The sequence below is a fragment of the Dasypus novemcinctus genome, chromosome 17, assembly GCF_030445035.2.
Source record: "Dasypus novemcinctus isolate mDasNov1 chromosome 17, mDasNov1.1.hap2, whole genome shotgun sequence".
In the NCBI taxonomy this organism is placed as follows: domain Eukaryota; kingdom Metazoa; phylum Chordata; class Mammalia; order Cingulata; family Dasypodidae; genus Dasypus; species Dasypus novemcinctus.
The window spans coordinates 79,482,901-79,501,682 of record NC_080689.1 but is presented as its reverse complement, the minus strand read 5'-3'; the positions used below and the strand labels follow the sequence as shown (position 1 = coordinate 79,501,682).

The 18,782-nt window shown below is 58.9% G+C and overlaps 1 protein-coding gene, 1 non-coding gene and 1 pseudogene across 4 annotated transcripts; all 3 read left to right on the top strand.

Moving 5' to 3' along the window:
* The first annotated feature begins 1,344 nt into the window (after positions 1 to 1,344).
* Positions 1,345 to 7,035, top strand: SFTPB (surfactant protein B). Of its 3 annotated transcripts, none has more exons than XM_058279026.1 (11): positions 1,345 to 1,444; positions 1,721 to 1,851; positions 2,031 to 2,102; positions 2,279 to 2,404; positions 2,574 to 2,696; positions 2,962 to 3,051; positions 4,403 to 4,586; positions 4,677 to 4,834; positions 5,385 to 5,465; positions 5,847 to 5,925; positions 6,850 to 7,035. In XM_058279026.1, the coding sequence occupies exons 1-10, from the start codon at positions 1,381 to 1,383 to the stop codon at positions 5,901 to 5,903; spliced, it is 1,086 nt and encodes a 361-aa protein (XP_058135009.1). In that variant the 5' UTR covers positions 1,345 to 1,380; the 3' UTR covers positions 5,904 to 5,925; positions 6,850 to 7,035. The 3 variants fall into 3 exon arrangements, with proteins under 3 accessions (XP_058135009.1, XP_058135010.1, XP_058135008.1); XM_058279027.1 differs by having other exon boundaries at positions 1,346 to 1,444; positions 1,718 to 1,851; positions 4,472 to 4,586; XM_058279025.1 differs by having other exon boundaries at positions 1,346 to 1,444; positions 1,718 to 1,851.
* Positions 7,036 to 7,468: 433 nt separating this feature from the next.
* Positions 7,469 to 7,629, top strand: LOC111763100 (U1 spliceosomal RNA). Its single transcript, XR_002796040.2, has one exon. It is a non-coding gene; the product is annotated as a U1 spliceosomal RNA (small nuclear RNA).
* A 7,620-nt stretch (positions 7,630 to 15,249) lies between these two features.
* Positions 15,250 to 16,082, top strand: LOC101412087 (ras-related protein Rap-1b-like; annotated as a pseudogene).
* Positions 16,083 to 18,782: the final 2,700 nt, after the last annotated feature.

The window sequence follows — 18,782 nt, the reverse complement described above, 5'->3', positions numbered from 1 at the left end:
GTGAGTGGGGCCGGTGAGCTCCGGGTGGAAATGGTGGCCCCACGCCCGGGCCCATCCCCTAAGAAGCTTCTCCCTCGTGTCCACTCTTTCTCCTCCATCTCCTGCCAGCCAGATGCCGCCCAAGGAGAGGCCGGAGAACGAGGCACCACTGAAAGCCAGCCTCTTCTGCACTGTGACTAGAGTGAGAAGTAAACCTCGATCGTGCCAGGCCGCCGAGGTCCCAGGGCTCTTTGTTACGGCGTGCAGACTCGCCTGCCCGATACACCCCTGAATGCAGCCATCTCTCCTGCTCAGTCGACCCCAATCCTATCCAAATGGTATACAGTGTGGCTCGCTGGTTTGCCGTGTCCAAGCACGTCCCAGTGCCATCTTCCAGAGCTTGGACGCAAGCCGCCGGGTACCAGTCTCCTGGTCGACCCCCAAGATGGCAAGTGTGTTTGTCCTGGGGCTGATGGAAATGACACCAATCCCCGAGGGACCGCGTGTGTGTCGCTGAGCCGTCTTGTGTCCAGTTTTTGTCATCGTGGTAATAACACCCCCCCAACCACCCTGAGTGTTGAAGGAGGTTCCCCAATAACCGGAGAAGCTGGCCCCAAGTGGTGCCGGGAGCTGGCGCTCTACCCCACTGCAAGCTGGGGCTGCTCCCCCCGGGTGCCTGCCGTGGGGGCCCGGCCCGGGAGCCCTCTGCAGCCGCAGCCAAGGGTTCCTTTCTCCTCGCCAGCCCCTAGCCTGGGCTCCTGGAGCTGAAGGCGCTTGGGCAGCCCCTCTGGGGCCACATGCTCAAGACTTCGCGGGGGTGTTTGGTTTTCTCTTTGATTCCGTGTAAACACTCTCTGACTGATGCCAACCAGGAGTCCGGAGAACCAGGGGGGTTTTCTGGGGGAAAGGTGTGGAGGGGCTGGGGGGGGGCCGCCCCAGGAGGGCCCTGGGCTTGCCCCTTCCGCTGCCTACGCGAGTCAAGAGCTGGCAGGAACCTCTTGGAGCAAGCGTTGCTCAAGAGGGAGGAAGCCTGAGGGAGAGGCCTGCGGCTGGGGAGGGGGTCCCTCGGAAAGCCTCCGGCCCTGCCCCTGCTCCCTCCCTCCACAGCCGAGATGGGAGCAGGGGTGGGGGCTGAAAGCCCCCCCTGGTTCAAGGCAGCCAGGAGTCCCGTGGGCGCTGGAGCAGGGGGCGAAGGGGCAGGAGACGAGGGGTGGCGGGGGGCTGGGAGGCAGGAGCGTCACTGCCGGGAAGAGGGAAGGATCAAAGCACCTGGAGGGCTCTCCAGGCTGAGAGCAAACACCCGAGGGCCGCTCCCAGGGGCGCTGTCCCCACCCCCGCGCCCCCGACCCCCCCACTATAAGAGCCTCCGCCCCAGGAGGGCGCCCAGGCTGGGGAGGTGCCATGGCCAGGGCGCTCCTGCTGCCGTGGCTCCTGCTGCTGCCCGCGCTCTGCGGCCCAGGGGCCGGTGAGTGTCCCCAGCCGCCCCCCACGTCCCCGAGCTTCCTGGCCATCGCCACTACTGACCGAGCGCTGGCCCCAGGCCCACACGCCATCCCCACTCTAAAGACGGGGACGCCAGGCCCCGAGGGGCTCCGGGCCTGGTCCGGGGTCCCTGGCTGGTGAGGACCGGAGCAGGTGGAACCCCGAGCCGTCTTTCGTCTGGGCTTGGGGGGTAAGGGAGGCCGGGGTGCCAGGGGGTGGCCCGGGTGGGACTGAGAAGGTCGCCCTGGCCCCCCAGCAGCAGCTGCCTCGCCGGCCCTTGGCCTGGGCTGTGCCCGGGGCCCCGAGTTCTGGTGCCAAAGCCTGGAGCAGGCGCTGCAGTGCGGAGCCCTGGGACACTGCCTGCGTGAAGTCTGGGGGCGCGCGGGGGCCGTGAGTACCCCCGGGACGTGCTGGGTCCTGGGGAGGGGCTGCGGGGGCTCCGGATGGGCCTGAGGGGGTTGGAGCCCACCTGGGGGAGGGGGCAGGGGCGGCGGGGAGCTCCCCCACTGCAGCTGGGGCTGGGAGCCTGCCCCCACTCCCGTGCTCCCATCTTGGGGTCCCCGTCCCAGGACGACCTGTGCCAGGAGTGCGAGGACATCACCGTCATCCTCACCAAGATGACCAAGGAGGCCCTTTTCCAGGTGACGAGGCCGCGGAGCTGGGCGAGCGCTGGGGGACGGAGCGGGAGAGGGGCTGGGGTCTCCGGCTCATCCTGGCCAGCACAGCCAGGGCTGGGGTCTCCTGCTCGGTGGCGTCCAGGGGCTCGGAGAGGCCGGGCTGACCACCCCCTCCCCGGCCCACCCGCACGCGCCACCAGGACGCCATGCGGACTTTCCTGGAGCGCGAGTGCGCCGCCCTCCCCACAAAGCTGCTCGTGCCCCAGTGCCACCGCCTGCTCGACACCTACTTCCCACAGCTCGTGGACTACCTCCAGAGCCAGATCGTGAGCCCCCCCCACCGTCCCTGCGAGCCCCCGGGCCACCCAGCCCCTGCCCCTCACAGAGCGCCAAACCACAGCGCGCCCACCCGGCCAGCACCCACCTTCCCAGGGGCCCCTGCCCTCCAGCCGTGCCCCACCCCGCCCTGACTGCCCCCCCTGCACTGTGCCCTAGAGCCCCGAGGCCGTCTGTGAGCACCTGGGCCTGTGCCAGCCCAGGCCCCCGGGGCCCCTGCTGGACAGGCTGGCCCTCCCCGAGCTGCCCGGGCTCCTCGGGAGGCCTGGCCCTTCCACGCAGGTGAGGGAGGCCCTCGGGGGGAAGGGGGAGGCCTTGGCCGGGCCCGGGCACCGGGACGGGGGGGGGGGGGGGGGGGGGGAGGTGGCCGGAGATGCAGCGGGGACCCGGGGCTCCCGCTAGAGGCCGGGCAGGAGAGGGGGGGCTGGGGGCAGAGCGGGGAAGGGCCGGCATCTGCGGGGGGCCCTGGGGCCGGGGTGGGAGAAGGGGCGCAGCCCCGACACCTGCTCCCCGCCGCCTCCCCTCTCCCGCCCCTTCTCTCCGGCAGGATCTCGCCGAGCAGCGGTTGCCCATCCCCCTGCCCTACTGCTGGCTCTGCAGGACCCTGCTCAAGCGCGTCCAAGCCCTGATCCCCAAGGTGAGGCCCGGGCACCCGCCGCACACCCCCCAGGGCCCAGCCCCAGGAGGCCACCTGGTTGGTGACAGGCCTAGCGAGGCACACGCCGGAGGCGCCCCCGGCGTCCAAGGACAGAGATGGGTGGGGCCCAGCCTGGGCCCTGGAAGGCCTCTTCAGCCCAGGAAGGGGTCCCAGCCGTCTGTAGGACAGGCGCTGTCGCTTTTCAAAAGGAGCACTTCCAGGCGGCCCTCCCGGCCTTGCCCGTGCCCACCTCAGGGTCTTCCAGCACCGACGCCCGGGGGCCCAAGTGAGGAGAAGCCCTGCCCACCAGCCCTGCCCCGGAAGGGGTCCCCAGGCCGGATGGACAAGGAGGGCTCGCAGCCCGGGACGTGGAGAGAACCATGGCCTGGCGTCCCGGGAGCCAAGACAGGAAAGCGTTTGGAGACGGTGCTGGCAGCTCCCCTGGAGGGAGGCTGCCGGGACATCTAGCAAGACGGGACGGGGCATGTGGCAAAAGAGGGGCTCTCAGCCACCTCGATGCGAGCTGGGGCCAGAAGCCCAAATGGAGTGGGTTCCGGAGAGGAGTGGAGGGGCAGTTAGAGCCGCAGGCAGGGCGCCTCGTCCAGGAGGATTTTCTGGGGAGGGGCACGAGAGGCGCGGGGCTTGACGATGGAAGCCGATTCTGCAAGTTCACCTGCCAGTGGGACCGCCTGGCAGAGCAGAGGAGGGTACTGGAGGAGTGTGGTGGGGTGGGCAGGGGCGGGGCCCAGCACCCAGCACCCAGCGGGAGGGCTGGCCTGAGCGAGCAAGTTTCCTGCTTTGGGCAAAGCAGTGGGTGGGCTGGGATGGGAGCAAGTGAAGGGAAGGCGTCACCCCCAGAGAGGTGGCCGTGCCCTTGGCACCGTGGCCCAGGTGGCGTGAACCAGAATGTCCCCTGCTTCTCTCCTGCCGGCACGGGGGCCTGTTTGGGATTAGGGTGGGCTGGGGAGACTGCCAGCTTCCCCCACTGGGCTCCTGAAACCTGGCGCCCGTGGGGAAGCAGAGCCAGCCATGGGTCAGGAGCCGGGAGGCGCAGGTTCCAGCTCCGCCCCAGGTTGAGCCTCTCTGGGTGCAGCCTCGGGAGGCTGGGCTGGAAGCGCCCCTTTCAGTGATGCTGTGGACGGAGCACAAACTCTGGAGTCAGACCGCCTGGGTCCACGCCCAGCTCCTGCCACCCAGCCTCTCTGACCTTCAGTCTCCTTTTCTGTAAACTAGCTTACCAATTCCCCCACCCTGGAAGGGAACAGAGCACCCAGGGGGTGCTACTCTGGGCAGAGCGGGACGCCTTGCCGAGGGAAGGTCCCACCCTGCCCTCTCTCTGTCCCTGCCCCAGGGTGCGCTGGCCGTGGCCGTGGCCCAGGTGTGCCACGTCGTGCCCCTGGTGGTGGGCGGCATCTGCCAGTGCCTGGTCGAGCGCTACAGTGTCCTCCTGCTGGATGCCCTGCTGGGCCGCACGCTGCCCCAGCTGGTTTGCGGCCTCGTCCTCCGCTGCTCCAGCGAGGCCAGCCCCGGGACAGGTGAGGCCGCTGGCCCCAGGCCCCGCCCGCGGCCCGCCCTGACCCCGGGGCCCGATGCCCCCTGCAGGTCGCTCGCTTTTCTCTCTCTAGGCCTCGGTGTGCTGGAGGCCCGGCCCGCGGCGTGGCTGCCGGGCGACACGTGTCGCCTCTGCCTGTCCGTGACCTCCCAGGCCGGAAACAATACGGAGGAGGCCGCCCCGCGGGCCGCGCTGCAGGCCTGCCTCGGCGCGGGGCCGGACGGGCCAGAGGTGCGGGGCGGGCCGAGGGTGGGGGGCCGCCTGCCACGGACGTGGGGCAGACCCAGGGGGCCGAAGTTGGGGGCGACGCGAGATGTGGGCAAAGGGCTTCCAGGGGTCCAGCGGGCGCTCCGCGTGGGGCAAGAGAACCAGGCCGCGGGGCTGCCCAGAGACCCCAGGGGGCCCCGTCCTGCCCCCCGACCCTCCTAATGCCCAGGGCTGACGGCAGGAAATCCCTTTCTTGACCCGAGAGCGCGCCGAGGCGGCCGGTGGTCTCCCCAAGACGGCCTCTCTGCCCCGTCCTCCCCAACGCAGGAACCTTCAGAGCTCCCCACTGAACCTCCTTCTAGAAGACTCCCCCAGCCCTAAAATTCCAGGGTGGGAGGCCGCCGTGGTCTGTCCCTCTGCCCGCGATGCAAGGCCCCCCGTCCCCAAGGTCCCCGGCTTTTCCCGCGGAAACCCCCCATGCCAGCCGACCCCAGCGTGTTGCGCTGAGCCTTCACGCCGGGACGATCTGGGTCCTCGGGGACCCCCCTCACCCACGCTCTGTCTCCTTCCGCAGTGCCAGCACTTCGTCCGGGAGCGCATCCCTCAGCTGCGGGCGCTGCTGGCCTGGGGCCTGGATGCCCGCGCCGCCTGCCAGGTGTGCGACCCTCACACCGGCCCTGGGACTGCTCAGCTCCCAGAGTCCCCTCCCTGCCCGTGCCCAGCGCCCCCCACTCCCCCGGGTGCTGCAGGAGCACTGAGAGGTGCTCTGCCCACTGCTCCAAGACAGAAAAGGCAGTCCCCGAGGGGTACAGAAGTCACAGCAGCACGGGGGGGTGGGGGTGGGGGCCTGCTGTAAGGGGCATGCCAGGACCCTGAGGGGAAGAGGGCCGTGTGTGCCTGGGGAGGTGGAGGCACGGGGTCCCCTGGCTCTGGGGAGTGGCCAGGCGTGCCCACCCCCTGCTGAGGGACTGTCACAGACCCCCAGGCGGGCAGGGGCGGGGCCCGAGGCCGCCAGCTCATGCCACCCTGTGCACAGGCCCTGGGGATGTGCGCAGCCCCGCTCAGCCCTCTCCAGTGTGCCCCCTACTTCTGACAGGAGCACAGAGCCGTGCCAGGTGAGCCCGGGCCCCCAGGGGGGGCAGAGGTGGGGCCGGGGCCTGCCGCCTCGTGCTGCCCGCCCCTGCCCTGTCCGCAGAGCCCCTCCGCCTCCGTGCAGGCCCTCCTCCCAGCTCCGCCTGCCCTGTCCCAGCCCCTCGGGGGGCCTCACCCCCACAGCTCACCCTCTGGACCCACTGCTCCCCGGGATCTGATAGCTTTCCCACTACTCGGGGAGCACGCCGCCAGGTCGCCCGCCTTCTGCCTTGCCCTCCCTGGGGCCCCTGTCCTCGCTGCCACAAAGGGTGAGGCGTGGGCCAGAGGCCTCCTCTGTGACCAGGCGGCTCGAGGGACCCTGGAGGGCAGACTTGGGCTGCCCCACAGTGCTGTCCCGAGCCAGCCCCTGGCGGGGACAGCCACTCAGCCCTTCACTCTCTCCTCCAAGTCAGTGCATGCGTGTGGCCAGGCCGGTGTGAGGAGCAAATAGCACAGTGAGACCCAGGCCCTCGTAGCACTCCCCTCCCAGGCTCGGCCTCTTCCCCGAGGGGAGGACGCCGGGACCTGCTCCTGGAACCTTCTAGAATCCCAACCCCCGGCTGGAGGTGGTGGAAAATCTGGCGAGGGCACAGGCACACTCGGCTGAGGACCGCACTCAGGCCCGCCCGCAGGGGCTGGGGGTGGAGGCGGCTCCGGGGCTGCCTGATGCGGGGCTGCCTGATGCGGGGGCCGGGCAGTCGCCTCTCCCCAGTGCCCGGCGCGCCCAGGGTTCCCAGGAACCAGGAGAGCTGGGCCGCGGGGCGGGGACTGTCCCTGGAGAGGGGACCCTGCCGCGGCCCCGCCATCGGGGGATGGCACACTCCACTGTCCCCCACCTCCCCAGGCCCGGACAAGGCTCCTGGGGGCCCCGCCGCCCGCCCCGACCAGCCCGTCTCTCCCTCCCGCAGCCCCCGCCAGGCCCGCGGCGTCCAGAGGCCTCACAGGCGCCGAGCTGGGGCGTGCCAGCCGCCCGCCTCTTCCCGGTCCGAGGACAGCCGGGCCGGCCCTGCCGCGCACATCCCCGTCTGCCCAAGACACCCAATGCTGTCCCCAGACCCCAAACTCAGACGAATAAAAGGCGGGAACACGTGAAAGGCAGGCGGTCGAGAGGTTCCTTTAAGCAGCGTGCCCGGCCGGACCCGACGCGGTGGGCAGGGCCCGGGCTTGGCCTTGCAAAGGCTCTTCTCACCACGCCCGGGCGGGCTTCCTTCTCTTTTTTGGAAAGGTGGAGTTCCAGTTTTCATCTGAAATTCCAGGGGCGGTCTCTATGTGCTAGCATGCGTCTGCTCCAAGTTTGCTAGGCGTTGCTTACGTTCTAAGGCTCGGGTCCTGCGTTCAACCCTGTTTTTCTTGCACTAAACAGAGGCAGTGCCTTCGGGCCCGCAGGCGCGCGGCGCCACGCGCTGGTGCTCTGTCATGACGGCGACACCCATGTCTCCTCTGCCCAGGCTTCCAGCCCGGCCCCACCGCCATACCCTCCCCTTCCCCAAAGCATTGCAGAAACACTTTAAAACTAGACAGAAAGAAATCCTGCCCTGGCAGGGAGAGAGCATGATCAAGAAAGTGGTCTTCCCAGGGCGAGGCTGATCCGGCGCACTCTGGACGCGCTGTCCTCTGCGATTTCCCCAAAATGTGGGAAACTTGACCGCATAAATTGTTGGGAGGGGGGTGCATTCATGCTTCCCCCCACCATTAAAAAAAGGGGCCGTCACCCATAAGCCTACCGCCTTCAGGAAACAGCTAGCAGGATGCCTATTTTGACACCTAACTCTCTCAGCCCTCGCTCCCTCACCTGGGGGAACTGGCTGCAGAACCTGTCTTTGGAGCAGGGATGGCAGACTCTGAGGACACTGTCCACTCCTTGGCCTCTGAGTTTGAACTTGCAAGTCCAGAGCAGACTACTGTCTCGAAAGCCATTGCTGCCATTACAAAGACTCAGGTATACAAGAGAAAACGGTGTTTTAAACGTAAAATAATTTTTTAAAGCTTGCTGGGGAGATGAAGACCCAAAGTCAGAGGACAGGGAGGCAATAATAGTTGACCCCCTCCCCCCCCAAAAAAAGCAAAACTAACTGGGGTTGAGTGCCTGATAATAAGAGGGCACTCAACCAAGGAGATCAAGCTGACCCGCTGGCAGTGAGGAATGGAAGTGGCTGCCACTGCGATGTGCAGGCTCTCTGAGGATGTCCAGCGTCCACCCTGCACCCCACCTGCTGCCCACCCACCAGGCGAAGGTCGGGACGAAACCCCAAGCGGAATCATGGCCCAGGAGCAGAGGGGAGCGACCCTCACGGTGTGAGGACACAGTCCCTCAGGGCAGCCTGCCCACCATGAAGAGGCGGCCCTCACCGTGTGAGGACACGAGTCCCTCAGGGCAGCCTGCCCTCCATGAAGTGGCGGCCCTCACCGTGTGAGGACACGAGTCCCTCAGGGCAGCCTGCCCTCCATGAAGTGGCGGCCCTCACCCTGTGAGGACACGAGTCCCTCAGGGCAGCCTGCCCACCATGAAGGGGCAGCCCTCACGGTGTGAGGACAAAAGTCCCTCAGGGCAGCCTGCCCTCCATGAAGGGGCGGCCCTCACGGTGTGAGGACACGAGTCCCTCAGGGCAGCCTGCCCACCATGAAGGGGCGGCCCTCACGGTGAGGACACGAGTCCCTCAGGGCAGCCTGCCCTCCATGAAGTGGCGGCCCTCACCCTGTGAGGACACGAGTCCCTCAGGGCAGCCTGCCCACCATGAAGGGGCAGCCCTCACGGTGTGAGGACAAAAGTCCCTCAGGGCAGCCTGCCCTCCATGAAGGGGCGGCCCTCACGGTGTGAGGACACGAGTCCCTCAGGGCAGCCTGCCCACCATGAAGGGGCGGCCCTCACGGTGAGGACACGAGTCCCTCAGGGCAGCCTGCCCACCATGAAGGGGGGCCCTCACGGTGTGAGGACACGAGTCCCTCAGGGCAGCCTGCCCTCCATGAAGGGGCGGCCCTCACGGTGAGGACACGAGTCCCTCAGGGCAGCCTGCCCACCATGAAGAGGCGGCCCTCACCCTGTGAGGACACGAGTCCCTCAGGGCAGCCTGCCCACCATGAAGGGGCGGCCCTCACGGTGTGAGGACACGAGTCCCTCAGGGCAGCCTGCCCTCCATGAAGGGGCGGCCCTCACGGTGAGGACACGAGTCCCTCAGGGCAGCCTGCCCTCCATGAAGGGGCGGCCCTCACGGTGTGAGGACACGAGTCCCTCAAGGCAGCCTGCCCTCCATGAAGGGGCTACGCTCACGGTGAGGACACGAGTCCCTCAGGGCAGCCTGCCCTCCATGAAGGGGCGGCCCTCACGGTGTGAGGACACGAGACCCTCAGGGCAGCCTGCCCTCCATGAAGGGGCGGCCCTCACAGTGAGGACACGAGTCCCTCAGGGCAGCCTGCCCTCCATGAAGTGGCGGTCCTCACGGTGAGGACACGAGTCCCTCAGGGCAGCCTGCCCTCCATGAAGGGGCGGCCCTCACGGTGTGAGGACACGAGACCCTCAGGGCAGCCTGCCCTCCATGAAGTGGCGGTCCTCACGGTGAGGACACGAGTCCCTCAGGGCAGCCTGCCCTCCATGAAGGGGCGGCCCTCATGGTATGAGGACACGAGTCCCTCAGGGCAGCCTGCCCTCCATGAAGGGGCGGCCCTCATGGTGAGGACACGAGTCCCTCAGGGCAGCCTGCCCTCCATGAAGGGATGGCCCTCACGGTGAGGACACGAGTCCCTCAGGGCAGCCTGCCCTCCATGAAGGGGTGGCCCTCACGGTGAGGACACGAGTCCCTCAGGGCAGCCTGCCCTCCATGAAGGGGCGGCCCTCACGGTGTGAGGACACGAGTCCCTCAGGGCAGCCTGCCCTCCATGAAGGGGCGGCCCTCACGGTGTGAGGACACGAGTCCCTCAGGGCAGCCTGCCCACCATGAAGGGGCGGTCCTCACGGTGAGGACACGAGTCCCTCAGGGCAGCCTGCCCTCCATGAAGGGGCGGCCCTCACGGTGTGAGGACACGAGTCCCTCAGGGCAGCCTGCCCTCCATGAAGGGGCGGCCCTCACGGTGTGAGGACACGAGTCCCTCAGGGCAGCCTGCCCTCCATGAAGGGGCGGCCCTCACGGTGAGGACACGAGTCCCTCAGGGCAGCCTGCCCACCTTGAAGGGGCAGCCCTCACGGTGAGGACACGAGTCCCCCAGGGCAGGCTGCCCTCCATGCAGGGGCGGCCCTCACGGTGTAGGGACACGAGTCCCCAGGGCAGCCTGCCCTCCATGAAGGGGCAGCCCTCACGGTGAGGACACGAGTCCCCCAGGGCAGGCTGCCCTCCATGCAGGGGCGGCCATCACGGTGTGAGGACACGAGTCCCTCAGGGCAGCCTGCCCTCCATGCAGGGGCGGCCCTCACGGTGAGGACACGAGTCCCTCAGGGCAGCCTGCCCTCCATGAAGGGGCGGCCCTCACGGTGAGGACACAAGTCCCTCAGGGCAGCCTGCCCTCCATGAAGGGGGGGCCCTCACGGTGAGGACACGAGTCCCTCAGGGCAGCCTGCCCTCCATGAAGGGGGGGCCCTCACGGTGAGGACACGAGTCCCTCAGGGCAGCCTGCCCTCCATGAAGGGGCGGCCCTCACGGTGAGGACACGAGTCCCTCAGGGCAGCCTGCCCTCCATGAAGGGGGGGCCCTCACGGTGAGGACACGAGTCCCTCAGGGCAGCCTGCCCTCCATGAAGGGGCGGCCCTCACGGTGAAGACACAAGTCCCTGAGGGCAGCCTGCCCACCATGAAGGGGCGGCCCTCACGGTGTGAGGACACGAGTCCCTCAGGGCAGCCTGCCCTCCATGAAGGGGCGGCCCTCACGGTGAGGACACGAGTCCCTCAGGGCAGCCTGCCCTCCATGAAGGGGCGGCCCTCACGGTGTGAGGACACGAGTCCCTCAAGGCAGCCTGCCCTCCATGAAGGGGCTACGCTCACGGTGAGGACACGAGTCCCTCAGGGCAGCCTGCCCTCCATGAAGGGGCGGCCCTCACGGTGTGAGGACACGAGTCCCTCAGGGCAGCCTGCCCTCCATGAAGGGGCTACACTCACGGTGAGGACACGAGTCCCTCAGGGCAGCCTGCCCTCCATGAAGGGGCGGCCCTCACGGTGTGAGGACACGAGTCCCTCAGGGCAGCCTGCCCACCATGCAGGGGCGGCCTTCTGAGGGCCGAGGCAGACAGCCCTGAGTACTGCCTCGCTGACGTGCCCCGGCGTGGGCGAGAACGGCAGCCACGCCCACAGCCCAGGGAGCAGCCCGAATGCCTCTGAAGAGAGAGCCCCTGATTGGGGCCAGCCGGCGACAGAGGCATTCCTGTTGAGATGAGAGGAATCAGACGTGTAGATAACGCTGGTGCTGGAGAGCGGCATCAGGCAGGACCGAGGCTGGAGGCCAGGGCAGGGGCAGCGCTGCCCGGCCGCTCTTCTCCTGACAGGGCGACTTCTAAACCATTCCCAGCAAAAGGCAGGGGTTCGGACAGTGGTCACCCTAGAAAGCCTGGTCTTTAAATAGGGAACTGAGTTGCCTTAAATGGAAATATTAAGTGTAGGGGACTCATAGCCAAGATGAGAAATAAAGGCAGTTACATTTATTTCCACCTGATGAAAGGCTGAAATTTAAATCTACTGTTAATCATTATCCATGTTTTATTAGATTTATCATCCCAAGCTTGTCTGTGCACATACACAGAAACATATATAGATTTACAAAACTGGGACACCTTTTACATGCTGCCCTGCTCATTTAACAATAACCTTCTCAGGTCAATAAATGTCGCTATTTATCATCACTGCTAGTTAGTCACTGCGGGATATTAATTTTTATGGGAACTTTTTCCTTTTAAGATAACTATTAGCAACAATGATGTTGTGAAGAACAGACATCCTTGCACTTACTCTTTGTTCATTGGTCTGATTATTTCCTTAAAATCAATTCCCAGAAGTGAAATTTTGGAGCCAAAGATATGTATTACTTTTAATTTTTTTAAAAAGACTTTTATTTTCCCCCACCCCCTCATTGTTTGCATTTGCTGTGTCTGTTGTGCACTAATCTTTTTTCAGGAGGCACCAGAAACTGAACCTGGGACCTGCCATGTGGGAGGGAGGTGCCTAATTGCTTGAGCCACCTCTACTCCCTGCTTTGTTGTGTCTTTCATTGTTTTTTAAAAAAGATTTCATTTATTTATTTCTCCCCCCTCCCTCCATTGTCTGCTCTCTGTGTCCATTTACTGTGTGTTCTTCTATGTCTGCTTGTATTCTCATTAGGCAGCTCCGGGCACCAATCCTGGGACCTTCTGGAGTGGGAAAGAGATCATTCTCTTGCTCCACCTGGTCTGCTGCATCTTTTATTACCTCTCCTGTGTCTCTTTTTGTTGCACCACCTTGCTGCATCAGCACTCCATGTGGGCCAGCACTCCACGTGGGCCAGCTCGCCACACAGGCCAGCTTGCCTTCACCAAGAGGCCCTGGGTATTGAACCCTGGACCTCCTGTATGGTAGACAAGAGCCCAACTGCTTGAGCCACAGCCGATTCCTTCTCATTATGTTTTCCTCCTTGTATCTTGCACCATCTTGTTGTGCCAGCTCACCGTGCCAGCTTGTCATATCAGCTCACTGTCTTGCTCGACTTTAGCAGACACCAGGAACTGAACCCAGGACCTCCCGTGTGGTAGGTGTGACCTCAGTCACTTGAGCCACATCTGCTTCCCTACTTTTATATCGACTGTATTACCAAACTGCTTCTCTGTGCCAGCCATACCTATTTCTCTCCTAATAGTAAACAAGTGCCTCTTTTCCATTCTCACCAACCCTAGTGTTAGGAATATTTGCTAACTAAGATACTAAAAATGACCTCACATAGTTGTTCCAGTTTGCATTCCTTTGCTTACTAAATAAGCACTTCTTTACATGTTTCTTGGCCATTTATATTTCATCTTCTGTGAAATGCCTACTGGAGTATTTTTCTTGTTTTACCACTAAGAATATATTAGGTCCTCAAGACTGAGGAGTGAACAAACATAAGGGAGGAAATGCAACTATGGACTGAAGTAGACTTACTATTCTAGTAATGGAAGGCCTCGTAGCACTGGTACAAAGACAGGGGTCCGCAGGGGTCCGCAGGGAGGACGAGGGAAGAACAGGTGTAACACGGGCTACTCTGGGGGCACTGGGATTGTTCTGCATGACACTGCAATGATGGATACAGGCTATTACCCATTCTGTCAAAACCTATACAATTCTGCGGTGCAAAGTGTAAACTGTAATGTAAACTGTAGACAATGGTTAGCAGCAATGCTTCAATATGTGTTCATCAATTGTAACAAAATTACCACACTAATGAAAGATGTTGTTAGTGGGGGAAAGTGGAGGAGGGGGGAGGGTAGTGTATATGGGAATCACCTTATATTTTTTATGTAACTTTTGTGTAATCTTAAAAGTTCTTTTAAAACAATGAAAAAAGAATATATTATACATTCATTTATTGACTGTCCTATATATTCCAAATTTCCCCCTAGCTATCAGGTCTTTTCACTTTAGGATGTCTTCCAGGTATCTATCTTTTCCTTCGTGACTTCTGGCTTTGGGGCCATGCTAAGAAAGCATGAAGTCCACTGCTTGCTCATCTGGGGTTCAGAACCCTGAGCAGAGCCTGGGTCTCCAAAAGGGGAAGTTGATGCTGGGGTCATAGCAATAAAAAGATGCAGGCAGGTCCTTGGTTCAGACAGCCATGGCACAAACAAGCCCTGCGCCACCCTGGGCCCTAAAGCCATGGCAGCTCTGAGCAGTCTCCAATCTTCTCTTTTTTTTAAAGATTTATTTTTTATTTATTCCCTGCCCGCTCCCCAGTTGTCTGCTCTGTGTCCATTAGCTGTGTGTTCTTCTGTGACCGCTTCTATCCTTATCAGTGGCACCAGGAATCTGTTTCTTTTTGTTGCGTCATCTTGCTGTGTCAGCTCTCCATGTGTGCGGCGCCATTCCTGGGCAGGCTGTACTTTCTTTCGCGCTGGGCGGCTCTCCTTACAGGGTGACCTCCTTGTGCGTGGGGCTCCCCTACGTGGGGGACACCCCTGCATGGCACGGCACTCCTTGCGCGCATCAGCAGTGCACATGGGCCAGCTCCACACGGGTCAAGGAGGCCCGGGGTTTGAACCACGGACCCCCCATGTGGTAGGCGGATGCCCTATCCATTGGGCCAAATCCGCTTCCCTCTCCAATTTTTTAGGCAACAAGGTCCACTGTTGCATTTCGGAAGAGTGCAAAGACACAAAATCCTTTGTGCAAAAGAAGGATATGAGAACAGAGACTTGGAATTCCACCAGTTGTTCAACGAACATAAATAATTGACACCAAGTGCCAAGCATCTCCTTAATCCTGGACCAAAAAACACCAGTTCCTCTGCACTTCTGGAACTTTCTGGTTAGGACATCTCAGACGCTAATCAGAGAATACAGGGAAAACTGACTTACTTTAACTGTGATATATGCTATCAAGAAGTACTGAGGGGGCACTGAAGAGGTCAGGGAGATGAGGGAAAGTGAGTTAAAAGGGAGAACATCCCTCGCAGCGAGGCAGATGACACATGGGCACATCTGAACAGTGGAATGACAGTCGGGAGCCTGTGGCCCAGGATGAGGAGAAACTTCCGAAGGGGTGAAGCTAGAAAGGCTAAGGACTTCAGTCTCTACCTAAGAGCCAATGAAGCATGTTCAACAGGAGATTAGAATTTGGGGGAGAAATGACTTGGTCGGACTTGTGTTTTAAAAGATCACTCTAGGGAAGCAGACTTGGCCCAGTGGTTAGGGCGTCCGTCTACAACATGGGAGGTCCGCGGCTCAAACCCCGGGCCTCCTTGACCCGTGTGGAGCTGGCCCATGCGCAGTGCTGATGTGCGCAAGGAGTGCCATGCCATGCAGGGGTGTCCCCCGCGTAGGGGAACCCCACCCGCAAGGATTGCGCCCGTGAGAAGAGCCGCCCAGTGCAAAAGAAAGTGCAGCCTGCCCAGGAATGGCCCTGCCCACACGGAGAGCTGACACAGCAAGATGACACAACAAAAAGAAACACAGATTCCCGTGCCAGTGACAACAACAGAAGCAGACAAAGAACACGCAGCAAATGGACAAAGAGAACAGACAACTGGGGCGGGGGGGGGGTAAGGGGAGAGAAATAAATAAAATAAATCTTTAAAAAAAAAGATCACTCTAGGGCAGCTGTACAGCCGTTACTGGCTGCACAGACCCAGTGACAGAGAGGTACTAGAGTTTGATTAACTCACACTGTGCATGAGTACAAGTTAGTTGTTCTTGGCTCAGGAGGCATTGGAAAGTCTGCTCTGACTATGCAGTTTGTTCAAAGAATTTTTAAAATCAATTCAATTGATACTTTTTACTTTTTTTTTTTGACATACCAGGGCTGGGGATTGAATCCAGGACCTCGTGTGTGGGAAGCTGGTGCTCAACCACTGAACCACGTGGGCTCTCCTGAATGGGTTTTTTCATGTCTGTGTGATGCTTGTTTTTGTTTTAGGAGGCAGCGGAGACTGAACCTGGGACGTCCCATATGGGAAGCCAGCACTCAACTGCTTGAGCCACATCTGCTCCCTGATACATATTAATAAAGCATATATCCATCCATGTTCAAGGAATTTTTGTCTAAAAAGATGATCCTACAATAGAAGATTCTTATAGAAAGTTGAAGTAGATGCACAAACATATGTATGCTTGAAATCTTGTAGACTGCAGGAACGGAACAATTTACAGCAATGAGGGATTCACACATGAAAAGTGGACAAGGCCTTGCAACAGTTCATTCCCTCACAGCACAGTGCACGTTTAATGATTTACAAGATCTGAGAACAGACTCTTCAGGTAAAAGGCAATGGTGATGTGCCAGTGATTCTGGCTGGGAATAACTGTGGCTTGGAGGATGAAAGAGACACAGGAAAGAAGCAAAGTCAAAATCTAGGACAACAATGGAACAAATGCATTCTTAGAATCTTGTACAAAATCAAAAATAAATGTTGAGATCTTTTATGACCATGTAAGGCAAATTAACTGGAGAAAAACTCCAGTGCCTGGAAAGGCCCGCTGAAAGACACTGTGTTAGCTGCTTTGATATACTAAATGCATTGTAGCTCTGACCCAGTTCGGAAGAACTGCTGCCCAATTCAAGACCAGCATTCCAACTGTTAGACCTACCAACATCTTAAATGGACTTTCCTGTGGTGCTACCCTTTAGGAGCAGATGAAAGCAACTACATTATTTTGCACATGCTAATCACTTTCCAGTACCAAAATATTTTTACTATATAATAGTTCTAGAGTAGTACACAGCTGGTAAAACCAGAGGTTACAACAGTATTACTGTTTCAGAGACATTCTTCATCCTCCAGTGTTGTGCGTGTATGAAAATGGCGTATGGTATACTTTAACACACCCCATTAACTTTGTATTGAATAGTACAATAAGTTAAATCCTAAAAGCACCGCTATTTAGCTTAATACAAGAAAGCAGACTACTCCAGATACTTTGCTTCTTTGATACTTGTAGCTTATCGTAGTTTTTAAAAAGAAATCCAAGGTCATTACCATTGCACTGTACAAAATAAGCACTTTTAGAGTAACACAGCTACATATATATTTTTTTAATTTTTGAAAAAGCCTGTGAAGACAGTTATCTTGTCTTTAAAATATGATGGGGAAAGCAGACTTGGCCCAGTGGACAGGGTGTGCACCTACCACATGGGAGGTCCGAGGTTCAAACCCCGGGCCTCCTTGACCCGTGTGGAGCTGGCCCATGCGCAGTGCTGATGCGCGCAAGGAGTGTCCTGCCATGCAGGGGTGTCCCTGTGTAGGGGAGCCCCACGCACAAGGAGTGCGCCCCGTAAGGAGAGCCGCCCAGCGCGAAAGAAAGTGCAGCCTGCCCAGGAATGGTGCCGCACACACGGAGAGCTGATGCAGCAAGATGAGGCAACAAAAAGAGACACAGATTCCCGGTGCCGCTGATAAGGATAGAAGTGGTCACAGAAGAACACACAGCTAATGGACACAGAGAGCAGACAACTGGGGTGGGGGGAGGGGAGGGAAATAAATAAAAAAATAAAGCTTAAAAAAAAAAGAATAAAAAAATAAAATAAGATATGCTAGTCCTTTCGGTAAAATGTCTTAAAACATCGCCTTTAATATCTTGTTGGGGGAATGGATGTGGCTCAAGCGGTTGAGCGCCTGCCTCCCACATGGGAGGTCCTGGGTTTGATTCCCAGTTGCCTCCTGTTAAAAACAACAACAAGCAAAACAAATGAAAAAACCAACTCGGGGGAGCTGATGTAGCTCAGTGGTTGAGTGTCAGATTCCCACATGAGGTCCTAGATTCAATGCCCAGCCCCCAGCACCTTAAAAAAAAAAAATCTGTTGGGAAGGAAATGTCCAGACTTCTCAAATCTATTTCATGTTTTCTTTTTTGTTTATACAGGGAACAGTGTTTATAGCTGTGTGTACAGTTGGGGTCTACAACAAGAAGTGTATATTTTCCAATCATGTTTTAATGATTTAACAAATACTGTAAATCATTTTCAGGCTTCTGCAGCAGTACATTCTCACTGTGAATTCTCTGCTTACTCAGGCACATGTGTATTTGCAATACCAAATATACAGAGTATTTTAATCTGTTGGCGATTGTTTCAAACGTGTAATGTTTTGGTTGAGATTTTAAATGGTGGTGAGTTCTGTGGATACGGAAAGTTATTTTAATCATGCCAAACTGGTCACAAGGCCTAAGCGACAGTAACTATTGCTGCTTTATTTCACAATGCCTTGTTGCTTTGTATGCATTAACGAATGGGTGTAAAGATTGTGTGTCTATCCAACAGGGAGCCACAGTATTTGAACTGACCAACCTAATGTTACAACTACTTTAAGGTAACCAAATATAAACTGAATCTTAATTAAAATAGTGCCATCTTGTATAACTTAGCATCAGTTGGTCAATAAATTTGGATTGCAAAAAAAAAAAACAATCCCTCTGGCTGAAATGTGGATGAATCGAGGGGAGGGAATAAAGGAATGTGGCGAGACCTATTTGGAGACCAATGCAAATGCAAACAGAAGCTGCTGATAGCTTAGCCTAGAATGATGGTGCAGAGGGCCTGTACAGACATCAGATGGCTCTTGGAGAATGATAACAGACTACCATAAACTTAATCAGACGGTGACTCCAACTGAAGCTGTCTCAGATAAAGCGTCTTACTGAAGCAAACCAACACAGTCCCCAGCAACTGGGATGCTCTAATGTCTTTTTCTCCATACCCATTTATAAGGATCACCAGAAGTCACTTCTCTTCACAGCACTGTCCCGCACTCCCTCCATATCGCCCAGATAGCTGACCACCTTTACATGCCACCAAACATCACACTGGTCCACGTCATTGATCACTGATGACATTATGCTGACTGGATCTGACAGGAAGTACCAAGTACTTCAGATGGAACTGGTTCATAAGACTGAGCTCAGTCGGTTCCAGAAGGTACAAGGCGAATGAGCAGATAACTCAGTCTCCTTCAGACTAAATCCTGCTGCACTGCCTCCTCTCCCACAATCCCATCCACTGACTCCCGGGATGTGCCTTAAGACCAGTTGAGAGGCAGACAAATCTCAAGCTGGTTTATAGACAGACCTGTATGATATGCAATGGAAAGCTACAGCATTTCAACCCCACTCAGGGGTAACACTGGACATTAGTGAAGGAAAATCCTCAGCAGGCATAACTTGGGGCAGCATATTTGGCTGTCCAACTCTATCTGGAGTGTGAGACGGCCGA

Excerpts from the sequence above, each read along its gene's own strand:
- SFTPB (XM_058279025.1), top strand. The coding sequence starts at position 1,381 with ATGGCCAGGGCGCTCCTGCTGCCGTGGCTCCTGCTGCTGCCCGCGCTC. Across the intron at positions 2,103-2,278 it reads CCAAGGAGGCCCTTTTCCAG|GACGCCATGCGGACTTTCCT; the intron begins GTGACGAGGCCG and ends ACGCGCCACCAG. Across the intron at positions 5,466-5,846 it reads ATGCCCGCGCCGCCTGCCAG|GCCCTGGGGATGTGCGCAGC; the intron begins GTGTGCGACCCT and ends CCCTGTGCACAG.